Source organism: Mauremys reevesii, linkage group 4 (genome assembly GCF_016161935.1).
Source record: "Mauremys reevesii isolate NIE-2019 linkage group 4, ASM1616193v1, whole genome shotgun sequence".
Lineage (NCBI taxonomy): Eukaryota > Metazoa > Chordata > Testudines > Geoemydidae > Mauremys > Mauremys reevesii.
This window is the reverse complement of record NC_052626.1, coordinates 20,168,946-20,196,441: the sequence shown is the minus strand read 5'-3', so window position 1 is coordinate 20,196,441 and position 27,496 is coordinate 20,168,946. Positions and strand designations below refer to the sequence as shown.

The 27,496-nt window shown below is 41.7% G+C and overlaps 1 protein-coding gene across 13 annotated transcripts in view; it reads left to right on the top strand.

Annotated features, from left to right (window-relative positions):
* LOC120404527 (kinesin light chain 1) overlaps window positions 1-27,496 on the top strand; it is a 115,919-nt gene that overhangs the window by 24,426 nt on the left and 63,997 nt on the right. For 10 of the 13 annotated variants that reach the window (XR_005598031.1, XM_039537249.1, XM_039537253.1 and 7 more), the window contains one exon: window positions 12,668-12,805. The exons of 1 other annotated variant lie outside the window; for it this stretch is intronic. Coding sequence is in view for 10 of the 12 variants with exons in the window: in XM_039537249.1 (XP_039393183.1) it covers window positions 12,668-12,805 (138 nt within the window). In the remaining 2 variants the exon portion in view is untranslated. Of the gene's footprint in view, window positions 1-6,582; window positions 6,630-12,665; window positions 12,806-13,742; window positions 14,038-27,496 lie in introns of those variants that run through there. 2 more of the 13 variants (XM_039537257.1, XM_039537259.1) reach the window with 2 other exon arrangements.

Below are 27,496 nucleotides of genomic sequence, written 5' to 3'. Positions count from 1 at the left end.
CAATAATAAAATGTTCTATAGCCATATAAATAAGAAGAAAATAAAGAAGGAAGAAATGGGACTGCTAAACACTGAAGATGGAGTGGAGGTTAAGGACAATCTAGGCATGGCCCAATATCTAAACAAATACTTTGCCTCAGCCTTTAATGAGGCGCTTAGGGATAATGGTAGGGTGACAAATGGGAATGAGGATATAGAGGTAGATGTTACCACATCCGAGATAGAAGCCAAACTCAAATTTAAAGGGGGGGAGGATAGCTCAGTGGTTTGAACATTGGCCTTCTAAACCCAGGGTTGTGAGTTCAATCCTTGAGGGGACCACCTAGGGATCTGGGGCAAAATCAGTACTTGGTCCTGCTAGTAAAGGCAGGGGGCTGGACTCAATGACCCTTTGGGGTCCCTTCCAGTTCTATGAGATAGGTATATCTCCATATTATATTATTAAACATCTTAATGGGACTAAATCAGGGAGCCCAGATAATCTTCATCCAAGAATATTAAAGGAACTGGTACATGAAATTGCAAGCCCATTAGCAAAAATTTTTAATTAATCTGTAAGCTCAGGGGTTGTACCATATGACTGGAGAATTGCTAACATTGTTCCTATTTTTAAGAAAGGGAAAAAAAGTGATCCAGGTAACTACAGGCCTGTTAGTTTGACATCTGTAGTATGCAAGGTCTTGGAAAAAATTTTGAAGGAGAAAGTAGTTAAGGACATTGAGGTCAATGGTAATTGAGACAAAATACAACATGTTTTTACAAAAGGTAGATTGTGCCAAACCAACCTGATCTCCTTCTTTGAGAAGGTAACAGATTTCTTAGACAAAGGAAATGCAGTGGATCTAATTTACCTCAATTTCAGTAAGGCATTTGATATGGTTCCACATGGGGAATTATTAGCTAAATTGGAAAAGTTGGGGATCAATATGAAAATTGAAAGGTGGATAAGGAACTGTTTAAAGGGGAGACTACAACAGGTCATACTGAAAGGTGAACTGTCAGGTTGGAGGGAGGTTACTAGCGTTGTTCCTCAGGGATCGGTTTTGGGACCAATCTTTTTATTACTGACGTTGGCACAAAAAGTGGGAGTGTGCTAATAAAGTTTGTGGATAACATAAAGCTGGAAGGTATTGCCAGTACAGAGAAGGACCGGGATATCATACAGGAAGATCTGGATGACCTTGTAAACTGGAGTAAAAGTAGTAAGATTAAATTTATTAGTGAAAAGTACAAGGTCATGCATTTAGGGAGTAATAACAATAATTTTGGGTATAAGCTGGGGATGCATCAGTTGGAAGTAACAGAAGAGAAGGACCTCAGAATGTTGATTGATCACAGGATGACTATGAGTCACCAATGTGATATGGCCATGAAAAAAGCTAATGCAGTCTTGGGATGCATCAGGCGAGGTATTTCCAGTAGAGATAAGGAGGTATTGGTACCGTTATACACGGCACTGGTGAGACCTCATCTGGAATACGGTGTGTAGTTCTGGTCTCCCATGTTTAAGAAGGATGAATTCAAACTGGAATAGGTACAGAGAAGGGCTACTAGGATGATCCAAGGAATGGAAAACCTGTCATATGAAAGGAGATTCAAAGAGCTTGGCTTGTTTAGCCTAACCAAAAGAAGGCTGAGGGGAGATATGATTGCTCTCTATAAATATATCAGAGGGATAAATACCAAGGAGGCAGAGGAATTATTTAAGTTCAGTACCAGTGTGGACACAAGAACAAATGGATATAAAATGGCCATCAGGAAGTTTAGACTTGAAATTAGACGAAGGTTTCTAACCATCAGAGGAGTGAAGTTCTGGAACAGTCTGTCAAGGGGAGTAGTGGAGACAAAAGACATATCTGGCTTCAAAACTAAGCTTGATAATTTTATGGAGGGGGTGGTATGATGGGATAGCCTAATTTTGGCAATTAATTGATCTTTGACTATTAGCGGTAAATAAGCCCAATGGCTTGTGATGGAATGTTAGATGGGATGGGATCGGAGTTACTACAGAGAATTCTTTCCTGGGTATCTGGCTGGTGAGTCTTGCTCACATGCTCAGGGTTTAGCTGATCGCCATATTTGGGGTCGGGAAGGAATTTTCCCCCAGGGCACACTGGCAGAGGCCCTGGGGTTTTTTTGCCTTCCTCTGTAGCGTGGGGCACAGGTCACTTGCTTGAGGATTCTCTGCACCTTGAAGTCTTTAAACCATGATTTGAGGACTTCAGGGGCTCAGATATAGGTTAGGGGGTTGTTACAGGAGTGAGTGGGTGAGATTCTGTGGCCTGCGTTGTGCAGGAGGTCGGACTAGATGATCATAATGGTCCCTTCGTTCTGACCTTAAAGTTTATGATTCTACTAGAAATGAAATGGAATCCAACTGCACATACTTCTTGTGTTCTAGCTGCTATAGCTTTCATTCTTTTAAAGGAAAACGCCTCTTTTCTTTAAAAATAAACAAATGTCAGAATTTACTTAGCTTTCACTTTAAAAACAATAAAATGTACTATGTCTTTTCACATCAATATGTAAACCGTGTTCTCTTTTGGAAGCTACAACTTTCTGTGACAAGGAGAAATAGTTGTTTCTCTAATCTCTTTCTCTGTCTCTTCCCACTACGTAATACTCCACAGAATTCCTTTCCCTCAACACGGCCTTAGTAAATAGATCCCTTGGCTTATACCATTAATTTCCAGGAGGTAGAAAGCTATGCTATGCAAGTGGTTTGAGAAAGGGAGAAGAAAAGTGAGGAATCTGGATACTTGCCAAGAACAAAAAGGATGGTGTTGTAAGAAAGGAGTTCACAAGGAAAACCTGCAATTCTTGTGAGTTATATCAGAGCAAGATTTTATTTATTCTGTATTGGGAGGTGGTTCTCAGCCAGGGGTACGTGTATCCTTGGGGATACAGAGGTCTTCCAAGGGGGACATCAACTCATCTATAGATTTGCCTAGTTTTACAACAGACTACATAAATAGCACTAGCGAAGTCAGTACAAACTAAAATTCCATATAGATAATGCTTTCTTTATACTATACACTGAAATGTGAGTACAATATTTATATCCCAATTGATTTATTTTATAATTATATGGTAAAAATAAGAAAGTAAGCAATTTTTCAGTAATAGTGTGCTGTGACACCTTTTTGTATTTTTACGTCTGGTTTTGTAAGCAAGATGTTTTTAAGTGAGGTGTAACATGGGGGTACACAAGACAAATCAGACTCCTGAAAGGGGTACAGTAGCCTGGAAAGGTTGAGAGCCACTGCTATAGGGTATGTGTGCGGTATCTTTTTCTTTTTTCTAAAGCTGTTCATGGTTTCATGAGCAGCTATGCTTAACTTGTGAGTTGTTTTTTGTTTGCTCTTATTAAAAAGGCTGCTGTCTGCCATTGTTCTCAATGGGATGGAAGTTAGTCTGTCATCAGTGAAGATGGCATCCTTCTGTGCTCTATGAGTTAGAAATCTATGCAGGGAAGAGAAAAAGATTTAAGGAAGTAGGATGGAGACTAGATTTTTAAATCAAAAGATATCCCATCTTTTGGGGTGGATGGGGCATGATAGGTGCCACATTCTGCACCCTTGGGATGAATGGGGAGAGACCCAGGAAAGTGAAAATGGAGGAGAATGGAAAAGGAAAGAATGACCCTGTCTCCCAGCAGGGCCGCCCAGAGAATTCTCTAAACCCCAGCGCGCCGAAGACCTGCGGTTGAGCTCCCGCAGTCATGCCTGCGGGAGGTCCAGCAGTCATGCCTGCGGCAGGTCCACTCGCCCCGGGCCCCAGAAAACACCCTGGGGCAAATTGCCCCTCTTGCCCCCCCCTCTGGGCGGCCCTGTCTCCCAGTACTAAAGAGCTAAGAGGAATCCCACTCCACTTGCAGTTGGCTTCCTCTACAAACATGGCTTTTTTAAATGCAATTTATTATTTGTAAGTCTTATTTTTTGGCCAAATACCGTGATTTGGGAGTGGTGGCTAATGAGTTTTGAGCTGTGAGTATTGGCAGTACTCTAGGCTCTTGGTTCAAGACTGGATGGACATGACCCCAGCATAAGGATCTGAGAATTACAGGATCAAGTGTAATTCTCCCAGTGGTGATGCAAGAGCCGTGAGTATCAATGTCAGGGCAGACTGATAAAAACCAGGCCACAAACCCCTAATTGGCAATGAGTTCTAAACTTAGATTTCACCAACCACCTGCACCAAGTGCAAACTCTTGTCTTCAGACACTTTAATAGCCTTAACATGGAGTCACAGACAGTCCTCATAGGTACTCCGGTCTGTCTTGCCACCCAGGTGAGCATATCTCTGTGACAGATGGCCCCTTACATTAAGAATCACACTAATATTCAGGCTGCTCCTGATTCCAAAGAACCAGTCACCCCATGTTAATTACTTTATATCTTACACTAAAGCCAACGCTTGTAGCCAATCCTATAGTAAACTATATGAAGATTTATTAACTAGGAAAAGGAAATTAGAAAGTGATTTACAAGTTTAAAGCAAGCAAACATAGAAACATGAATGAGTTACAAATCTTGGGTTTCAAAAGGTAATATAGGCTTCTATAATCAGCAAGTTATATTTGTCCTCTAGGGCTAACCCAGGCTCAGCAGCTGGGGATCTCTTGCTTATGCCTAGAAACACCTTGCGCCCCCAGAGTCTAAGCAGCATGGAGATTCTTGGTTCCTTTGGTTTGGGGTTTTTATCCCCCTCCTGCCATGTGCTCTGAGTTGCAAACTCAACTGATGGGAGGAGTCCACTTGCATTACTCATCTTCAGAGGGCATGGGTGGCGGCTACAATAGGCCAGGGAAGGTATTGCCTTTCCTGGCTGCAGCCGCTGCTGTAGGATGCTGGGCTGGGGCTGCTCAGGCCCCAGGCTGCCTGGCACAGCTGGGGCTAGGGTTGGTTGGCTGGCTGGGGGCCGGCCCGGGGCTCCTCTGGCGGAGGAGGGCACGCACGGCTCAGGGTTCTGGACGGCTTGGGGCTTCACTGGCCACAGGGGGGAGCCCTCAGGGCTGTGGCCCTGGGGCCTTATGCAGAAGGTGTGGGGCTGCAGGGCTAGACTCCCTGAAGGGGGGGGGGGTTGACCCACTGCCCATGTCAGAGGGAGGATAACAGAACAACATTTGGAGTATTTAGTCCTTTTGTTGATATTTTCTCAATCAAGATGTAGGGGTGTTTCCAGTCATAAGACCCCATGCTAGACTGTCTGGTATCGAGGGGTCGTCTCTTTCTGGAAGAGAGTAACAATTTTTGTAGGAGAGCTGCTCTTCGTGCTAATAATGTCCCTCTCCTGTATGATGATTCATGCAGTCACAAAGGTTCACAATACAACCACTAAAATATTACAGTACAATGTGGAACACAGATATTATCAGTATAATTAATGCATGCAGCAACCCAGAAGCATTCAATAGAGTCTAAATACTACATACTTTCTTATTGTTCTAAAACCTATTTTATATATATTGACCCTCAAGTGAGCCAGATTCCAGCTATGTATCTGCCAGTGTCCAGGTGAGTTATGGAGACCTTGGGATGAACTGGCACCTGGCCTGCCAGTGTCACACCAGTACTCAAGGCTGAGACTAGCCAGGATCTAAGGTCAGGCTGGAGGAATGATGCTTACTGACACCTAAGTCCCCTGTTCTGCAAGCTGATCTATTCAGCTTCATGGAAGTCATTGGGGTTCTGGATGGGCACAAAGGTCCATCCATATAGATCAGTTTACATGATTGGAGCCTGTTTGAGTCTTCAGTTGGAGAGGTGAAGGGGCACAGTGTAATGTTAGGCTGGGAAGGCGGTGTGTGACCAAAAGAACCCAAATAATAAAAAGGAAGGAGATGAGAAAAAAATCCATGTTGACACAGAAAACATAGGTTCTGTAGGAAATCTGTCTAGACAAAAAGTCTTGTAAAACAAGACTTCCCTGTGAGATTCCCAATGCTTTCGGTCAAGATCATGATATGAGCAGTATAGGCTGATGGCTGGGTAGCGCCCTGGTTCCTGAATATTACATCAGATTCTATTTATTTATTTATTTGGGTTTTTTTGTTTTTGTTTTTTAAGAAAACGTCTATCCCTCATGGTTAGGAAGAAAAAAAACTTGAAAGCATGACCCAAGATTACTGCTGCAAAAACACCTACCAGGGCATGCAGACATCCTGAAACAATAGCTCAGAGAGGTGTGAGCTGCTGTACTACCTCAGTGGCTGTTAACTCCCAGATTCACTGCTCTTGGGGCCCCTGACCACCCCAGCAGAGGACTTTGCGTCACCCACCCAAACAGATACACCTCTGCTGTTGAAGCAATTACTGAGGGTCCCTCTGCTGCTATACCTGTTTCTTGTGGGGTAAGTGGTGGAGAAAGCTCGCTATTGCCACCCCTGCTGCTTCCAAGCTTCTCAGGAAGGAGAGAGGACCCCCTGTCACTTCTAGTGGGGGCATGGCCCTGGCACAAGATTGAAGCCATGGGGGTCTCCCGTGTCATGGTGTGCCAATGCACTGGATATTTTTAATGCAGCACTGGCCAAGATTAATAGGATATTCCACTAACAAACTTTGCTTTCTTATTCTTTTTAAGATTCTGATTATTACATGACTTCAGTAAATTGGCGCTGTGTAACTAAGGTAGGTGAATAGAGAAATAAATGTAAATTCCTGCAGTTCATACACATTGGTTAGGAAGTGATGTGATCCTGGATGTAGGTCTGAGTCAAAAGAAAGATAGCAACTGTAAGTGAATGAATTCACCAGAAGAGTGAGTGTAGGGGGAGAAAAGGAGAAAGGACTGATCAGAATTGTATGGTCTTTCACCTATAAGGCAACAAAAATCAAGGAAAATGATTCTGGAGAAGAGACCCTTAAACTTGACCAGGAAGGTGCTAGTAGTGGCTCTGGTAAGGGCAGTCTTGGTTGAGTGGAGCAGATAGGAGATGGCAAGGAAGCAAGAAAGGAAGTTTGGAAATGAGATTAGGTAAAGGATCAATAGATACTGAGACAGGTAGTATGCATAGAAATTTCCTTGAGGACAGAGAAAACAAGAGCGTGGTAGAAGCAAAGGAGCCAGAGAGGAGAGAATGGCTAATGATGAAATGAGATCAGGGGAAAGGGTGCTAGTGAGGTGAGCAGACAACTCAATAGACTTTAGTGAAAACAAGTGTGCCCAAATAAATCTGTTAGTCTTTAAGGGGCCACCGGACTCCTCATTGTTTTTGTGGATACAGACTAACATGGCTACCCCTCTGATACTAGACTTTAGTGGTTTGGCAAATAGGAGGGAAACATTGGCAGTGAACATGGGGGGAGGAAGGACTCTAGTTTGGGGACAGGGATGCAAAGCTGATGGATGTTGTCAATTTTGCTTCCAAAGAAACTTGCAAAATCCAAATGGGGAGAAAGTTAACAGTAGAAAGTTAGAAAGGAAATACTGACAATGATCAAAATTCAAACTTGTGATGCCACATTCTATCCATGGTGGGGAATAGGGGCCTGATTCTTCAAATACTTACTCAGATATACATATCCCTTTAAAGATGACGATGGAAACAGGGATGTATAGAAGAGTGGCAATGTTTCTGAAATGACTCAATATTTCTCTTATGTTCACATCTTAATACGTAGATGCAATTTGTCTTAATAATTGCATGAATTATGGAAACAATAATTTTAACTTCATAAATAGCTTTAAAATACTTCCATTATTATAAAGTATAAAACCCAATGGTTTTAAAGAAAGCAGAGCATCTTTAAAAGAGCTCAGTCCATTCAAAAGCCTTAAACTTTTCAGCATGTTCCTTGTGCTCAGAAAATAACAATGCTATGTAATAGCTGTGAGCTGGAAGAGAATTCTGGGTAATGAAATGTAAATGTCCACATAAAGTATCCTGGTCTACTTGTAACTAAGTATTGAAACACTCTGCATATATTCTAAACACACTGCATAATTTTTGTTCTTGTCAATTACTATATGCATAGTAAAGATGACAGAATAAACACACTAGCTATTATTGGCAAAGGCTTTCTACAGCTACTTGTAATACTGAAAAAAAGAAAAAAGGGAGAGGGGAGAATTTACTTATATAGAAGACAGCTACATTGACTTTAAGTAGAGCAGAATCAGGCCCAATGTTGTTATCTTTAATGAAACCTCCAATAACGGGTTTCCTATGATATGCTGAGACATCTCGATTGTTATGGCATGATTCAGTTTCCTACCAGTCTAAATAATTTTTTTTTTTTTTTACTCCAGAGCCCATGACCTCAGTGATACCAGTGTAATTCTGCCTGTAATAACTAGAAGACTATATTGTAATATATGCACAAAGGGATAGGGGTTAAGGTTGTTTACATGGAACTGTGAACTTAGCATTTTCTGACTCGAGTGCTTATCTGTGCATATTTACTGTTCTCCTAGCACAGTCCTTGCTGTATGGAATATTTATTAAAGCTTTGTGAAATTGGCAAGAAATTGTGATCAATAAAGTTGATAGCAGTATTAAACACTGTCAACTTAGGGCCTGATAAAGCAAAAAATAACAGACAGGCTGCTGATTCTGGCTTTTAAAGAACTAATGTTGCCTGGACACGTTTAAACAGCCGCTGCATTTCACTGATGGGTGAAGTTATTCCAGTATAATTCCATACTGTAACCCACATTAATATGTTGAAGTCAGTTGGAATCTTTTGTGTGTACAGACTGCAGGATCAGACTATGTTTGTAAAACATTTTGTGAGAGAATATATATCAAATGGAAGATTATTTCTGAAAATCAAAATGGTATAAGTTGTTAACAGAATGGGCTATATTTCCTTCTGTATGTGATTCCCACTGACACGAATATGAATAGTAAGACTATTTCCCCATGTATATTTCCCCCCCACACACTGTTCCTCACAACTTCTTGTCAAATGCTGCAAATGGACCATTTTGATTACCACTACAAAACGTTTTTTTCTCTCCTGCTGGTAATAGCTCACCTTAACTGATCACTCTCATTAGAGCGTGTATGGTAACACCCATTGTTTCATGTTCTCTGTATATATATAAAATCTTTCTACTGTATTTTCCACTACATGCATCCCATGAAGTGGGCTGTAGCTCACAAAAGCTTATGCTCAAATAAATTTGTTAGTCTCTAATGTGCCACAAGTACTCCTGTTCTTTTTATGAATTTCTCTGTGGATCAAAGACTATCTATACCCCAGAGCATCAGTCAGGCTGAACTCTGAATTTCCTAGATTAGTTGGTTTTGTCACAGCTGTTGCTATTTAAACACAGGTTTTTTATTGGGTTGCTTGAATTGTTTGCTACCTTTCCACAAATAATTCATGTGTAAAACATGCATCTCAGATTGTGAGTTAAAGACACAGATTTCTTTCTGGGAAGGGAGGGAGTTTTACACACCACATCCCCTCCTCCATGGATCAAACCATCATATCCACTGGGAAGTCTGCACAGAACCATAAGGTCCTGGCCTATCACTGTAATGGTCCTCCCCTCCACAAGGGTCTCTAGGCCACTTCACCCTAAAAGCACTGTTCTGTGCCCATATTGTTCCTTAAGAGGACTTGGGAGAGCAGGCAAGGAAAGGATTTACTGCTGGTGAAACCAGAATTAACTCCTATGTAAATGGTCATCCCACTAGGCTCTTGGGGTATGTCTATACAGCAATAAAAATCCAGGGCTGGCCCATGTCAGCTGACTCAGGCTATAAATTTGGCTTAGATGTTTGAGCCTGGGCTCTGATACCTTCCAAGGGAGGAGAAGCCCAGGTTCCAGCCCAAGCACAACTGTCTACATGAGTAGTTCTCAACCAGAGGTTTGGGGCCTACTGGGGGGCTACAAGTAGGTTTCAGGAGTCCACCAAGTAGGACCAACGATAGACCCACAGGGGCCCAGTTCAGAGAGCTGAAGTGCTGCTATGCAAGGCTGAAGTCAGGGGCCCTAAGCCCTGCCACCTGGAGCTGAAGCCAAAGCCTGAGCAACTTAGCTTTGCAGAGCCCCCTGCAGCATGGGGCCCCAGGAAATTGCCCTGCTTGCTACCCTCTAACACTAGCCTTGGCTTTTATATGCAGAAAAACAGTTGTTGTGGTAACACTGGTGGGCTGTGGGGTTTTTATATCAGTGGGCAAGCACTCAGAAAGAAAAAGATTGAGAACCCTCCTCTACACTGCGATTTTATAGCCCCGCAGCCTGAGCCCAGCTGGTCTGAGTCAGCTGACACCAGCCAGCCGCAGGTGTTTTATTGCAGTGCAGACATACTTAGAGGTCTAATCCAGCAGACCTTTGATGGGAGAGGCTTCTATTGTGTCTGAGATCAGGTGGAAGCTTGCTGCAGAGGCACATTGAGTCTGTCTTTTCTGATACACATGATTAGTAGAGGGACTTGTGTGGTCCCTTGGTTCCAGCAAATTAGAAACCTATCTGACTGGAAGCTTATGAAATATGTACTACTTAGCAAGAGATCAAAACCATATATATATGCTTCATTAAACAAAGTGCATTATGTATCTGAGCATGTTAGAGTTGTTGTTTTGTTCAGAGTCATTCAAGCCTCTGGGGCAAATTAGTAACTGCAGAATTATTTATTTTTTTAAATAAATGGGTGACAGGGAGGAGGCAGTGAATATTGTTTAGCCAAAAGACAGATGCAGCTTCTTTGTATCAGCTCTCTTGCATAATTAGGATGTGTTCTAATTTTAATTAAATCTTATGCATATTCATGAAAACTCATTGAACTTCCAGACCAAGTAGATCTGATCCCCTCTTTTAATGTTTAGTTTGAATACATGGTTGTTCTCTACTCCCTCCTTCTTTTACTTTCAAATTTCTGTAGAACCACACAACTAGCTCCCATAATGTGAAGAATCACAACCTATGATAGTTTCCTATCTATTGCCTAGCTAATGCTAGAGCTCTGTTCAGTAGCTCCTTACTACAAATACCAATAGATAACAAACCATTAATGTGAAATTGCCAAATGTGTGTGTGTGTTTAATTGAGACAAAGGGCACAAAAATTGCTGTTCTACAGAACTGATATTTAACTTTCCATCAAAAAGCAATCATGATCTTTACAACAGGAACATCAGCATTACCTCTGGGATATATTTTAATACCACCATCCTTTTTGAAATCTTAAGACTTCTCTATAATTTTCTCACAGCTGCCATTGGCAGCACCATCCTTCCACTTTTCCCTGAGTTTTTTTTTAGGCTTCTGTGACTCTCCCCTTGCCTGGTTCTCCTACCTCTCTGACCATTATAGTATTGCCTTTTAATCCTCTTTTGTCCCACCTGCCACCTCTGTAATGAGTCTGTCCTTGGTACCCCCCACACTTGCTATCTGAGCAATCTCATACATTCCTATGGTCTCATCACATTTATACTGATTTATACTGATATCTAGCTCTCCCTTGCTGTCTAGCTAGGTACTTTGGGCAGCTCAGCTGAGCTCTGGAGTCGTCCTGCTGCCACTTTTTGAATGGCCCAGCAAGGTGTGTGTGTGTGTGTGGGGGGGCTGCTGCAAGCTCCAGGGCTGGCCAGAGAGGAGGGGAGGGGGCAAGTGGGGCAATTGGCCCAGGCCCTGCAGGGGCCTCCGGCCCTACAACAATCTCTCCCTGGCCCCCTCCCCCGCTCCCCCCCCTTAAATCAGAACTTTTTATAGGGAACCGGTTGTTAAGGTTTTGGCAGCTCATCACTGCCTATATAGTGATGCACCATAGCATCTGAGTGTCTGTCCAGGCTTACATTCATACATGTATGATACAGACTGTTCGTGTCCCTCTGATACCACCTCCTCATGGAAATCTTAATGCTTCCTCATGTTAAACATGTCAAAAATAAACTTCTCATCTTTCCTTTTAAACCACCTCTCCTCCCATCTTTCTTCATTACAAGGATTGGTCTCTGTCCAAAGGCGATTGTTTTTAATTTTGGGCAAAAAGGGTTCAGACAATTTTCAGTACAAAAATTGGGTAAATATAATGTGACTCCTTTCTTTGATGAGCCAGAACAGTTGGAATGAAAAGTTGAAAGCTGGCATTAAAAGTAGTTCTCAAGTGTCACAAAGTGTTATGGTGAAATTTGTTTTTGGTCTGACCTATGGCCATCTGAAACTGTATACATATAGTCCATTTTGCATAAGGTCTTTCATTAAGCTCAAAATGTGCCAAGTTCCACTGTGTGTAGATAATTTAGCTGCACAGCAAGAGAGTACTGATGCTATATATGGGCTAAACCAGAACCCTCACAGGAAGCCTTGCTTGTCTCCTGTGCACCTTAAGGTGCAAAGGTGAACAGATAGGCTCTGTTCTGCAGATTTTCTAAGGTGTGCATGTTCCCGTGGTATCTATCCAAACAGTATGATTATGGGATTTACATGTGTTACCATGAGTCTTTTTTGCAAGCCAGTGAAGCTTGAAAAAGTCTCCTTTTCCAGATTGTTCTTTTTAAATAAATTAATAATCTAGGAACTGTTATACAAAAAACAGCCAAGAGAACATTAGGACTGCATGGATAGACATTCAGGAAATGCCAGTCAAACTCTGCCTTTCATTGCACATGAATTGTGGCCTTGCCTAGACTAGGATTTAAAGTTTAAATTTAACTAATTTAGCACACATTAAAAGCAATGTACTTTATCTACATTATATTTCTCAAATAGGGTTGCCAGGCATCTGTTTTCCAATCGGAATGCCTGGTCGAAAAAGGGACCCTGGCGGCACCAGTCCCACGCGGCTCATCTCCAGGAAGACAAGTGGGGTCCCACATGTGGTGGGAAGCAGAGACTGCCTGGAGCCAGAGGTACACTGGAGTCTGGACAGAACTCAGAGAGAAACTGGTGGGTGGGGCCAGGGGGTGGAGAGGAGCCCTCAGTCGGCCGGTGGGCAGGCCAAGAGGAGCAAGTGGTGGTGGAGGGTGGGAGCAGTGGGCTGGCAGGATCTCAGGGCACAGTGCAAGCGGAGCTAGCTGGGCCCCTTCTGAGCATGGGCCTGGCTCCACGGCACCATTGTAAACCCAGCACTGGGTGCAGGGGAATGGGCTGAAGTGATGCAGAGACCGAAGAGACAGAGCTGATCAGGAGGTTGGGAGCAAAATTAATTGCTGAGCAAGGGATGGGCAGATGTGTGAGGGAAACCTGCAGCAGAGGCCAAAAATCACCTTACCCAATAAATTTGGGAGCTTGGGCAATGCTAAATGTGCCTCACACACAATGGGGATGGGGCATTCTAAAGTCAGAGCGAAACAAGCCAATGCAGCCCTCTGGAAAAATCTCACCACTTCTGGAGGCTGCTGCATGAGTTTTGAACTGAAGCTGGCAGTATTGCTCACGGCCAAGCTTTGGCTTGGTCAACGAGGAGACAGCACAGGCTAGAGGCGGTGTAGGGAGAGGAGCTGTCCCTGCTCTGCTCGTGGGGAGCGTCCCGCAGCAACTGGGGCGCAGTGGTCAAGATGAACTTGTCTAACTGTTATCTCCCCTCCCCAGCATGAGCCTGGTCCTGGCTCACCCGCCAAGCTGCCCCTGCCTGCGGGGGATTCTTTCCCGCATATGACCAGCAAGCTGCTCCTCACCACTCTCCTACGGCTGCCCCGCGCTGCAATAGGAGGGTGAAGGCTGCGGCTGCCCCTGCCCCGCTGGTCCTCGCGCATTAGCCGGCGCACGCGCTCCCTTGCAAGCTCTCGAGCTTCTGCCCCTGCCAGAGGGGTGACGTCATGGGTTTGGCCGTGGAGCATTGTGGGTCGGGAGGGGCCGCCATTTTCGGTAGGGCGGAGCGAGTCGCCCAGGCTGAGAGCCGGGAAGGGGGCGCGCGGCGGGGACTCTTATTGCCCGCAACTGTCAGTGCCGCTCCCGCGGGAGGGGTCTTGCGTCGGCAGCTATAGTAGCTCCCAGGGCAGCCGGCGGGCGGGGAGGCCGCCGGGGTTGGTGGTGCCGCCCCGCTTCCCCTGACATCCCCTCCGGTTCCTTCCCGGGGTGAGCGGCCCCGGCCGCCTCGCCAAGCCCTGCGCGCATCGCCGCAGCCTGCAGCACCCGAGCGGTGAGTGAGGGAGTGAGGGGAAGAGGCCGGCTGTGGCCAAGCCCTGTGCCTGTCTGGAGCGGTGAGGGAGGGTGATGAGACACGGGGTGGTGTATGGGGAGGGGATATGGGGGGCTGAGCCCTGTACCTGTCTGGAGCGGTGAGGGAGGGTGATGGGACACGGGGTGGTGTATGGGGAGGGGATATGGGGGGCTGAGCCCTGTACCTGTCTGGAGCGGTGAGGGAGGGTGATGGGACACGGGGTGGTGTATGGGGAGGGGATATGGGGGGCTGAGCCCTGTGCCTGTCTGGAGCGGTGAGGGAGGGTGATGGGACACGGGGTGGTGTATGGGGAGGGGATATGGGGGGCTGAGCCCTGTGCCTGTCTGGAGTGGTGAGGGAGGGTGATAGAGCGTGGTGTGGTGTATGGGAAGGTTGTGGGGTATCGGGTGGGGGTGGGGTGTGCAGTGAGGGAGTAGGAGGTGGTTGATGGGGTGGGGTTAGCTTGTGTTTTGCTATTTTCTTTGAGCATTGAACCTCACCTCCTTTCCCTTCTCCCATGACACAAACAGAACAAAAGGCTGGGCAGGTCCTGTTGGCCTGCTGGTCCTTCTGTAGCTCATGGTTACAGCCAGCCCCTTCAATGTGTGTCTGTCAATCCAGTTAATCGTAACATGCTCTGGCAGTGACTGTACTGATGACTCTGCTGAGGAGATGCTGAGAGGAGGGGATCCTGTTTGCCTGGATTGCCATCAGCTTTGCTTTGTTCCTCTTCTTTTTTGCTCTTTCCTGGCTTCCCCCAGTGCTGCACTTTGGGGCTGAGAATGCCCAGGGAATAAACCCTGCACAGAGTTGTGGAACAAAGAGGAGCTATTCCCTTTCCCACCTCTTTCTTGTAATGTCTTTATTTTCAGGGTGGATAGATGGGTCGGTTGGTTGCTAGTTCTGAAATAGTGTGAAAGAACAGTTGTGACAGCCCTAATGCCATTTTCATGTGTGCTGGCTGGCTTTATAAATTACAGGGGCACCAGTCATGGTATAGATTGTGTCATCATTATAAACCTCTCTATTTTCAAGCTTTAAGACTGTGTGTATAAGGTCTTGGCCCCAGGAGCTAACAATGATTAGGAGATTTTAAAACAAACCAAAACACTTACTTAATGTGAGCAAAATAATGGTAATACACACCAGGTTTTGTAGCTTCATAGGTTAAGTTAGCTACTATTCTGGTTAGTCTCTTCCCCCCAGCTCCACCCTCCCAAATTTATTCCATTTAAGGATTTGTGACATTTTTTTTCCCAGGTGACATATTAGCTGTCCAATATGTGCATCGGCATATTCAATTTAATAAATTCTCAAAACAAAAATATAAGAGCTCCTTTCATTTCTGTAGTATCCTTTGTTCTGTGTATCTTGAGCATCATATCTGGATGACTAAAGGGATTGTATCATATAGATTAAGTCCGCAGTGAATAATTTAAAAAAATTACAAAAGCATATGTTTCTATTTTAATTTTTTTCTTTTATTTTAAACTTTTCTCTGTAGTGTTTGAAAACTGAACATAACAGTAATGCAAAAAGCAAAACTGACTAGAAACAAATATGAAATTTGTTTGCATTGTTTAAAGTGAGAAATAAAAAAGGAAGCAGATATCCTAGATAGTATAAGTTAATTTACATTTTCATTTTTAAATATGGAAGATATTTTAAGTATCTTTGGTTTTTAGTAATATTGTACTAACCTGTACTTGCAATGACAGTAGGACCAGGCGTGGGATGGCATTTTGTTTGAGGGAATTCTCATTTATTTTTGGTCATGGACACAATTTGCATGGGAAACATGCATCCAAATTAGCACAAAAGGACATGCTTTAAAAATCTTGCCAGATACAAACCATTGTAAAAAAAAAGTGGGCTACAATTTTGATTCAAAAATCTTATTTGGCAAATAATTTTATTTTAATTGGTTATGAATTCCATAGCTGAGGTACAACATGACTGAAGATAACATAGCCAGAGGACTAATGATAGTATTGAGTTCAGCATTCATGCACAGGGTGGATTTGATTTAAATCACTAGTCAGGAAGACTCGATCTAATCATGGATTTCTACGTAAAAGTGCATTCTTGTTGATTGTTATAATCTTAATACATATTCTTCACAACTCAGAGATAGGTTTCATTTTTAGAAGGTATACACTATACATTTTTAAAGGATTTATTTTGAAAACTTTTCAGATTAGTTTTACAGCTATATCAGAAAATGAATGATTGGTTATTTCATTTACCAAAATTAATTGAAGCAGATATTTATGAAGTCTTTGGGAGGTGATCGCCAAGTCAAGAAGTTAATCATTAATATTTGGAGGATTTTCTTGGCACACTGTATTAGGAGGAGAACATCACCAGACAGACATGTACATTGTTTTATTTAACTAAAACAATGTACAACAACATTATGTATTCTGTTGGAAGAAAAAAATCCAGCAAACATATAATATTTTAACAAAACAAGCATTTTTGAATTTAGTTAAACATTCAAGTTTTTTTAAAAATCAGGTTTGTTTTTGTTAAAATTGTTTTTAACTAAAATAGTTAAATAAAAAAAAAATCCAAAAATTAAATCAACTATGTCAGCCTGGTGAACATGAGACACTTAAAGTATTGGCTTCTGTAGCTAACTCAATTGTCTACACCTTCATTTTCCTGTTTGTTCATAATCTGGAAAAGAAAAACAAGCTTTCCTGCTTTTTCAGATCCCAAATGATTTCTCAATTTGGAATGAATTAGTCCAAAGGAAGAAAATGTTCTTTCTACACAGGCAGAAGAAACTACTTCTGTTAAAAGTTAGATTATCACTTCAACGGTCTCTGAATCCAAGTGCTTAAGTGACTTCCATCAGTTTGCTGGTGTGACTTTCTTTAAAACATCATCAGCAAATATATATTTCTTGAATGGTTCACCCTTATCTCTGAAGCTTATTATAGTTGGCATTATGGAGGGATGATTGCTGGATGTCCATGTCATAGCCAACTCCTCTTCTTCAGTAGTTAAAGTTTGACCCTGGTATCAAGTATTGAGAATATTTGCAAGAAAATGAGCTGGAGATAGTGCTTGTCTCTCTCTCTTTTATGCTTGTGTCATTGCATATTTCTCTTTTTAAGATTTCACTCAGTTCCTTCCAAATTTCAACAGCGTCAGCAATAAAACAGCTATTTCCCTGCATTTTGTTGAAGGCTAAAGAAATAGGCTTCAGAGTACTCAACATGTGTTCAACATTTCTCTTAAACCCAGTGCTGAGAACTTTGACTGTGACAGTGCCATCAATTTTTTCACGATTTTGTTTACAAACTGTCATCGGATTAGGCCAGTTCTTGATATAGTGCTCGAAAGAGTCCACTACTGAGTTCCATTGCACATCTTGTGGGAGAGTTAGCTTGGTTCCTCCCCCTTTTTTCAGAGCAGCTACTGCAAAGTGGTTGGTTGTTATGGAAGTATTTTGCAATTTCAACAACATTAGCCTTTGTTTCTGGAACACTGAAGTCTTTGGCTAGGTGGTGCATCAAATGAGCACTGCAACCGTATGTTATTAGCTGGGGATTCTCTTCACTCTCTTCTAAATAATTTCTTCTCATCTTGGATACATTTGCAGCATTGTCTGTGACCAAGCTGCGTACTAGACATTTGAATTTTTTTCACAGTTTGTTATAGCTTTTACTGCTACTTTTTGTAAGTATTCTGCTATGTGTGCATTTCCTGATGTATCAGTTGTTTCTGTAAGGAAGACATTCCCTTCTTCTGTTGTCACACAAACACATACAACAGGATCATTGTGGACATTGCTCCACCCATCAAGACTCAGGTTAACAATTTCACATTTTAGACCTTTTGCACACTGCTCAATTTCTCTTTCATACACTTTATCCAGCAATTTGCCTACGACATCTGCTCTGTAGGGTGGATTGTATCCTGTTCTTAATGGCTGAACCATGTTAATGAAGTGTGGGTTCTCAATCATACGGAAAGGAGAGTTTGTGGCATAAACAAACCAGGCAATTTTTTCATCAATTACCTCTTTTTGTAATCTGCTGGTTCTTATCACAAATTTAGCTATGGTGGTTTCTGGATGATGGAGTTTTTTGTTTGTTTGTTGCCACAGGTGATATACTGTGGCTATGTGACATACATGATGTGACTGAAACACTATCATTGGCAGATAACACTGAAACTATAGAAAATGATGGTGATCTTGTAGATGGATAGTCTTCAGAATCCTGTATGTTGAGGATGAATTCTCCTAAACAAAACAAGTCAGTGCAGTTATTTGATTATTATTACCATACTGCTCATTTAGTATTGCCCATTGCATTCACTCAGTAATACTTTAAAGGTGAAATTGTGAAAGGAAGATCTGCCTATTTCAGCTATCTATTTTTTATCACAACTGCATCAAAAATGATAGTACCATAGAGTAACAACTATAGTTTTTGCTCAAACATGAGAATTCAAGAATAGTCCAGAAGGAAGACAGGCAAGAAAGAAGTATGAAATAAAAAAGTTTACCAACCTGAAGATCCTGCATGTTCAGACATGTTCCTTTCATCATCTTCAATCTTCCTCCTGAGAAGGAACGCTTCTCATGATGTTTCATTTGGATAACCAGGCCTTGCATTTCTTTATTGCACTGTTTGCATTTTGCACGCATGCCTGTCTTACCCACAGGTAGAGGAACTTCATTAAAATATTCCCAAACTGGGTCTCTTTTACGCCCTGTTGCCATTATAGGTTTTTCCCTTCTCGTGAGAGAATGGTATGGTTGATCTCAAATCAATGAAGACTACACTCAGAAAGACCTCAAGACTTCTGGAATATGCTGCTCAAACAGTTTCACTTTTGTTTCTACTGCCTGTCTCTCTTCTCACATTTATCTCCAGACGTCTTCTCCTTGTCCAGATCTATTCCATCCCCAACAACCTTCTATTCATTGAACTTTTTGAAACTTTTCACTTTTAGAGAGAGGTAAGGGATTGACTCTGTGTACACAAATTTGCAGAGGGACAATAGAGTTGAGATCTGTTATTTCTTACCTCTGTATGTTTGTTTAAAAACATTTTTTGCGGTTAACAAGCATGTTATCTCTGGAGAGATAAATCCACAGTTTGAGAACTGCAAAACTAAGCATCTCTGATGGTATCTTCTAGACTGAGCACTGAGTCCAATTGGATAGATAGAAAGATTAACCTAAATCTATACAGAAGCACCTGGAATTCCATAAAATTGGGTCCCTAATCCATGAACTATTGGAACTCGTTTACAAAACTTTTCTTAAACGTTACATGAATGTATTCTCATACCGTAGAATTCAAATTTATAATCCCTATTCCATGATTAGATATCTTTGAGCTATAATGTATCTTAATTAAAACTATCTTAATATAGGTTTTTTCCTCAAAAAGCATTTTATCAAAAAATCCTATTTATTTAAAAAATCATTGGTTTTTATCCACCCTATTCATGGACAATTGAGAGGAAGCAGATCCATTAGATGAAACTGAGCACAAGGTCTTAATGTTTTTTTCAGTCAGCAGAACAGTTCTATAGTTAACACATTGCTTAACAGGAAATTGCTGTGAAATGATCGCAAATTTGGAGAAGTATTAGACTCAATACTCTATCGCATTCAGAACTGTTCAGATAATACAGAACCATATGGGGAAGGGCAGAGAATTACAATAATCAATTCCTCAAAGTCACACAAGAATGCAGTATCACTTCTGCATCATGTTGCAGTTAAAAAGTTTGGAAATTTTTCCATTCCTCAGACCAAGTGGAAATGACAATCTCCTTTTTCCTTGTAGTGACATTGCATAGCTGTAGGCTAGACTCTTGATCCTAGCTAAAATTATTCTCCTGCACTTACAAAGCACCTTTCCTTTTATTGGTGAAGAAAAATACAATGATTTGCAGTATATTGTGAAATTCTCACAAAAACGTAGTTATGGTCACATATATCCTTTCAAGATAAATTCAATTTTTATCAAAACTGTGACATAAAGCATCATTAATATGCAGACTAATCTCTGATCACATGCCTTATTACACAAACATCACACCCAAACGCAGATTTTTTTCACCTTCACACAGACTTCCTTTCTCTTGCAGCATAAAGCCTCCCACAATATATAAAGCAATTTCTCAGTCAAACTCAAATTCAGGTGACTTAATTAAGGTAATATCAGACTTTCCAAGTAAAATTATATTGGTGATGTATTAATCTTTCTGAGGTAGCAGTTAAGGTTGTACAGTTGACTACTGCACCACTCATAATAAGTAACTCAACAATGATCCATAGTCAGTACATGACTGACCAGAGAGATGTGGATCACCCTTTGTATTCCTATGATCACTTAGATCAGCTGAGATGCCTCTGTTGGCATTCCCTACATGTGCACTCCTGGGAACTTGAATTGGACACCTTCTGTGAGCTGGTTCCAAGAACTGGAGAAAGAACCACCTATGGATCCTTGAATGGTGCAAGACACAACTTTTATTTCTACAGTGTGTTGTGTGAGAAATGTTACTGACTCAAGATAAGGTATTTGTCTCCAGAAACTTAGTCTATATTAGACTGATAACAAAAGAAATAAAGGGTGAGGACAGGCAAACCTCTACAGAAAAGATGCAGCTCCACTGCCCAAGATTGTCTATCCAGGGGCTATCTTTTATTGGACCAATGTATGTTGGTGAGAGAGTCAAGCTTTTGAGCTTACACAAAAGAGCTTTGTGTAAGCTCAAAAGCTTGTCTCTTTCACCAATAGAAGTTGGTCTAATACAAGATAATACCTCATATCTAAATACCGATATCAAATAATTTAACTGGGCAGGTTGGTTATATCTGTCATGCTGCACAAGTGGTGGGATTATACGATAGCAGTGAGCCACACCATATTTAAGGGTACAACCTTATAACACATCCCATAAAATTGTTTTAAAAGGTTAGCATTACATCACTCAAACTCAAACATGACAAGAAAGGATGTTTACTTTGAATGTCAGTTAATCGGATCACAAGATACCAGTACACCTTCATAAAAAAGATGAAGTAAAGCTGGAAAAACACATGTACATATTGCAAAATTAGATAACGATTGTCTGCACTATTCTCTACTAAAGATACTTCTATCAAAACCCTATCTCCTTATTCAAACCTCAGAACATAAGGTTGTGAAACCCACAAGATTATTAGATCTTAAATAAAAAAATTCAGTTTAAAAAAGTAAATTGGTTCTGATTGGTAGGTTTTGTTCTTATCAACTGCAACTACATCTCAGAATATAAACTCACTCAGTTTACTATCCACCTCACAAAAAACATAGATGTACTAGTTTGCTGTGGGACTCAAGATGTCGGGTGACATTTCAGCATAGGCAAGAAGTGCAGATACTTAGTTTTTAATCTTAGAAAGACTATTAGATCTGCCACTGAAGATCAATTTGTGAGCAAAATAACTGTGACTATCTTAAAACTTTTGATTAAATTTTTTTTCCTTCTAACCCAGTTTACAAATAATAGTTTGAGATCACATATGAAGCATGTAACACTACGATTATAAAATGTTAAACGGAGACCAAGATATAACTAAGTCCATAAGAAAAATGGAAGACGATAAAATATCCCATCTTGTCTTTATGAATTTTTGTGACAATCTGTGTTTTAATAGTGTAATACAACAAAAGAAATGTAAATACAACTTACTGCTGTGTAATCACTTAATTGTTGGTTTCCTACACATGTGAACTTAATCTGCATATATGCAAGCGTTTTTAGGACTTTTAAAACTGTCATCATTGGTTCATTAACACACACATACTGTGTGGAGCATTAAGCTGTCCAATACAGTGGCCATATTTTTTAAATGAATCTTGTTCTGTATTAAACAATTGAAGACAGCCATGCTTTTTTTTCAAGTATGCATCAGTGTGGATTCCACCGTAGGAGTGCAGAAATGCAAGATCAGAGTCTTTTGAATGGTAGTGTTGGTCAGGGCTGTTCAAGTGCCTTGTGCCTCCATATGCTTCTGTATGAGGGTGTAAAGGTCTGAGAGGCTATGAACCTCCCTCAGTTCTCTCTTACTGCCTGTGGCAGTGAGATGGCACTCAAGGAGTATCCCAGCCCACTGCTCTCTTTAGAGTAAAACTATTTTTCAACATTGTGGGACAAATCTTATCTGCCCACTCCTATTGAATGTTTAAACAAAGAAACAAATAAGAAAAGAAGATTGGTGACCCCTCCCCGCATACACTTTTCTGTACATCAGGGTGAGATGCTTCATTCCAGCTACCACCTCTCATGGCAGACTCCAAACCTTCAGGGTTCAAACTCTGCCCCTACTGTGACTGTTTGATTCCTTCCAAGGATGGATATAGCCAATGCTTTTTGTGCCTAGGGGAGAGCCAAATCCCAGATAGGTCCTCTTTAGGACCTGCAAAATGAAAGCTGAAACTGCATCTGGTAGAGCAGTCTGTGTGGGTCTCTTTGAACCCAAACATGGTCATTGCCAGAGCAAGTCTGGATAAACCAGGCCAGCATTCCCTCGAGTGCACATCATACCCTGGGATTGAGCAGTGCTGGCACCAGTCACTTTGATGTTGATCACCTCAACGTTGGTGAAATCCTCAGCTTCAAAAACCTCTGCACTGACAACTTTGGCACTAATGGCCCCAGAGGCTGCATTAGCCACCCCAGTGCTGGCTCTAATGAATAAAGCCAGCATCTGTATCCACAGAAAGGTGACACGAAATCATAGAATTGCATGTAGCTGAGACGTAGCTCCAAACTCGAAGGAAAGTCCCAAAATGAGGATGTGAAACATCACTTCTCCAAGACAGAGTCTGTAAATCCTCATTCAGAACTGGAGCAGCACAGGGAATGAGGGGCTGGGTGCCAACTCGCATGTTTATGATGGAACCTAGCAAGGGCCCAATAAAAAGGAGGAATCTGTATCACTTTTTGAGACATTTGTAGTGCTGAAGAGGCAACTGAAACCAATATTATAGTCCTCATAATCAAAGTGCGCCTTGATGGCATGAGGCTGGGATCCCTCTGCTGCCTTTAGAGAGTGACCATAAGGAGAGTACCATGGAGCCCTGGAGTTCAGCCCTGGGGCTTGAGTGGCACTGGGCTGGCCAGTCCCAACCAGGTCAGTACTCATGTGGTGTGCCAACTTGGCCATAATGGCCCTATTGGGAACTGATGTCCCATGTGTCCAAAAGCAAATCATCCTCCCATGCTTCCAGAAAGAGGTGGAGATCCTGTTCCCCAGTGGCATTGCTAGCCAAGTATCAGGGGGTAGCCATGTTAGTCTGTAGCCACAAAAACAACAAGGAGTCCGACGGCACCTTAAAGACTAACAGATTTATTTGGGCATGAGCTTTCGTGGGTAAAAAAACCTCACTTCTTCAGATGCATGGAATGAAAGTTACAGATGCAGGCATTATATTATGATACATGAAGAGAAGGGAGTACCTCGCAAGTGGAAGAACCAGTGTTGACAGGGCCAATTCAGTCAGCGTGGATGTAGTCCACTCCCAATAATAGATGAGGTGTCAATTCCAGGAGAGGCAAAGCTGCTTCTGAGATGAGCCAGCCACTCCCAGTCCCTATTCAAGCCCAGATTAATGGTGTTAAATTTGCAAATGAATTGCTAGCCAGGCAACCCTCACCAAAAGCAGACATGGGTCCCCAGAAGCAGAGAACAAAAGAGGGATTACATTAACCTCCACTTAAAGGAGTTGTTCTTATTGACAGATGAGGCAGTTTCACCAACCCCGACATTGGAAATTGATGACTTTAAAGATTTGTTGGACCTCCTGTCACATATTGTGGAGACCCTGGATGTTGAGATTTTATTTATACAAGAAAAATATCAAACTTTTTAATATTCTGAGCCCCACTGTGCTGGCCAGAATTGCCCTCCCGATAACAAGAGCATCCTGGAACGAGCTAAAGGACTGCATAAACCTCAATCACTTCTACTCCCAATATTTCCTAATCCCAAAGAAGAAAGGTGTTTTGTCTTATGCTTGAACTGAGGAGACTGAACAATACATATACCACCTCACATTCTGGACGGTAACACTTGCCTCTTTTATCCTATCACAGATGATAGAGTACGTAGGAGCCTGGTTGGCAAATGTGTACCTTCCTGAAGACAGGTTCCCACTGGGGCCGTCAAACGATTAAAAAAATTAATGGTGATTAATTTCACTGTTTAATAGAATACCATTTCTTTAAATAGTTTTGGGTATTTTCTCCATTTTCAAATATATTGTTTTCAATTACAACACAGAATACAAAGTGTACAGTGTTCACTTTATATTTATTTTTGATTATAAGTATCTGCACTGTAAAAACAAGAGTTTTTTTCAATTAACCTAATACAAGTACTGTAGAGCAATTTGTTTATCATGAAAGTAGAACTTACAAATGTAGAATTATGTACAAAAAATAACTGCACTCAAAAACAAAACAGTGTAAAACTTTAGAGCCTTCAAGTCGGTCAGTCCTACTTCTTGTTTGTTTCAATCCTTGAGGGGGCCACTTAGGGATCTGGGGCAAAAATTGGTCCTGCTAGTGAAGGCAGGGGGCTGGACTGAATGACCTTTCAAGATCCCTTCCAGTTCTAGGAGATTGGTATATCTCCAATTATTACCTTTATTACCTTTAGTGATTGGCTGAACAAGTTTGTTTACATTTGCAGGAGATAATGCTGCCCACTTCTTGTTTACAATATCACCTGAAAGAGAGAACAGGTGTTCGCATGGCACTGTTGTAGCCAGAGTTGCAAGATATTTATGTGCCAGATACACTAAAGATTCATATGTCCCTTCATGCTTTGACCACCTTCCAGAGGACATGTGTCCGTGCTGATGATGGGTTCTGCTCGATAACCATCCAAAGCAGTAAGGACCAACGCATGTTCATTTTCATCATCTGAGTCAGATGGCACCAGCAGACGGGTTGATTCTCTTTTTGGTGGTTCGGGCTCTGTAGTTTCCGCATTGGGGTGTTGCTCTTTTAAGACTTCTGAAAGCATGCTCTACGCCTCGTCTCTCTCAGATTTTTGAAGGTACGTCAGATTCTTAAATCTTGGGTCGAGTGATATGTCTATCTTTAGAAATCTCACATGGGTACCTTCTTTGTGTTTTGCCAGATCTACAGTGAAAGTGTTCTTAAAATGAACAACATGTGCTGGGTCATCATCTGGGACTGCTGTAACATGAAATATATGGCAGAATGCGGGTAAAACAGTGTAGGAGACATATGATGCTCCCCCAAGGAGTTCAGTCACAAATTTAATTAATACATTTTTTTAACGAGCATCATCAGCATGGAAGCATATCCTCTGGAATGGTGACCGAAGCATGAAGGGGCATATGAATGTTTAGCATAACTGGCACATAAATACCTTGCAATGCCGGCTACAGAAGTGCCATACAAATGTCTGTTCTCACTTTCAGGTGACGTAAATAAGAAGCGGCTAGCATTATCTCCTGTAAATGTAGATAAACTTGTTTGTCTTAGCAATTGGCTGAATGAGAAGTAGGACTGAGTGGACTTGTAGACTAAAGTTTTACATTTTTTTTTGAGTGCAGTTATGTAATAAAAAAAATCTACATTTGTAAGTTACTCTTACACAATAAAGAGAGTGCACTACAGTGCTTGTATGAGGTAAATTGAAAAATAGTATTTCTTTTGTTTGCCATTTTACAGTGCAAATATTTGTAATAAAAATAATATAAATAAGAATTGTCAACTTTGTATACTGTGTAATTTAAATCAATATATTTAAAAATGTAGAAAAACATCCAAAAATATTTAATACATTTCAATTGGTATTCTGTTGTTTAACAGTGCGATTAAAACTGTGATTAATCGCGATTAATTTGTTTGGTGATTAATTTTTTTTAGTTAATCGCATGAGTTAACTGCGATTATTTGACAGCCCTAGTTCCCACCAATGCAGTTGCTAAGTGAGGAAGAGAGATCAAATGCCTTAAAAGGGCTTTGAGCCCTTTTTGTGCCCATCCATATCCAGGGATTCTGGTTGTTTCAGCAGTACAATTAAAATTTAAGTCCACTAAAGGCATGTCTAAGAACAAAGATCCAAAAAGTTTGGAATTATTTGGATGCAAGGCATATTCATCAGCCTCACTACAATTTTGGGTGGCAAACTACCAAGTCTTGAACACAAAATTACAATTTCCTCACTTAAGAAGGGAGTGACTCTTTCATATCTAAAATCTACAGGAGAAAGGGATGAGTTGAATGAGATCATTATGGAGGACTAGATGGTTGTGATAGCATCAGTACAGGTGTCCATAGATGCAGATACAAAGTTGGTGGCTGTGGCCATCACAAGGACCTCATCGCTCCTGGCATTGAACATACTACATGAGGTACAGACCACTACAGTGGAGGGAATGAAGCTGTTCAGCCAGAGAACAGATGAAGTGCTTCATTCCCTCCAGGACTCAAAGGCCACACTGTGGTCTGTGGGAATCTACCATCTTCTTATAGGAAACCCTACAAGTACCATCACCAGCAGAGGACACCATCCTACTTCTGGGTTCAATAATCAGAGTACCAACGAAGAGAGAGGCTTAGGTACTCCAGTTGATGCCTATTTTCTGTCTCCTTGGTGAACTCTGCACCAGATTTGACTGGAGCACCAAGAGTTATGCTGCAGCATAGCTGGAGCATGCCCCTACTTTCAGAAACTGCCTTGCCCTTTTTTACTGGGACTGGGCAACCATCACAGCTGACAAATTGGCATTAAACATCATTGTCCAAGACTATCTTATATATTTCCCTTCCTTACCCTGTCCCTACTCATCCTTCTCCCTCTTTAAGAGACCCTTCTGATGAGAGAGATAGAAGTGGCCTAACTGCTTTGTCTGGGAGCCATAGAAGAGGTACCACAGACATACAGGGGAGGAGGCTTCTACTCCCAATATTTCCTTATCCCAGAGAAGAAAGGGGGTCTTTGTCTTATGCTAGAACTGAGACTGAACACTACGTACACCACTTTACATTCAGGATTGTAACACTTGCCTCTCTTATCCCATCACAGATAATATAGTTCCTGGATTGACTCCAGGTAGGAATAGTGTACCTTCCCGAAGGCAGGTTCCCACCAATGCAATTGGTATTTTTCAGGATATTATCAAACCCAACTAAGATGGTACAAATACTGCAGTATTTGTAGGCCATGTTAGTGTGCCCTTATGTGGTGGTGATTGCCAGATTTGAACTACAACCGCTCCAACTCTGGCTCAGCTTGGTCTATTTCCCCAGTGAAAACCAACTAAACAAGAAGGTTGTGGTTCTATCTCATGTCATTGCAGAACTGAGATGGTGGAAGGAATCCACAAATGTGTAGAGGGGAACTGTTTTCTACTTCTGCCCTGATGAGGACTTT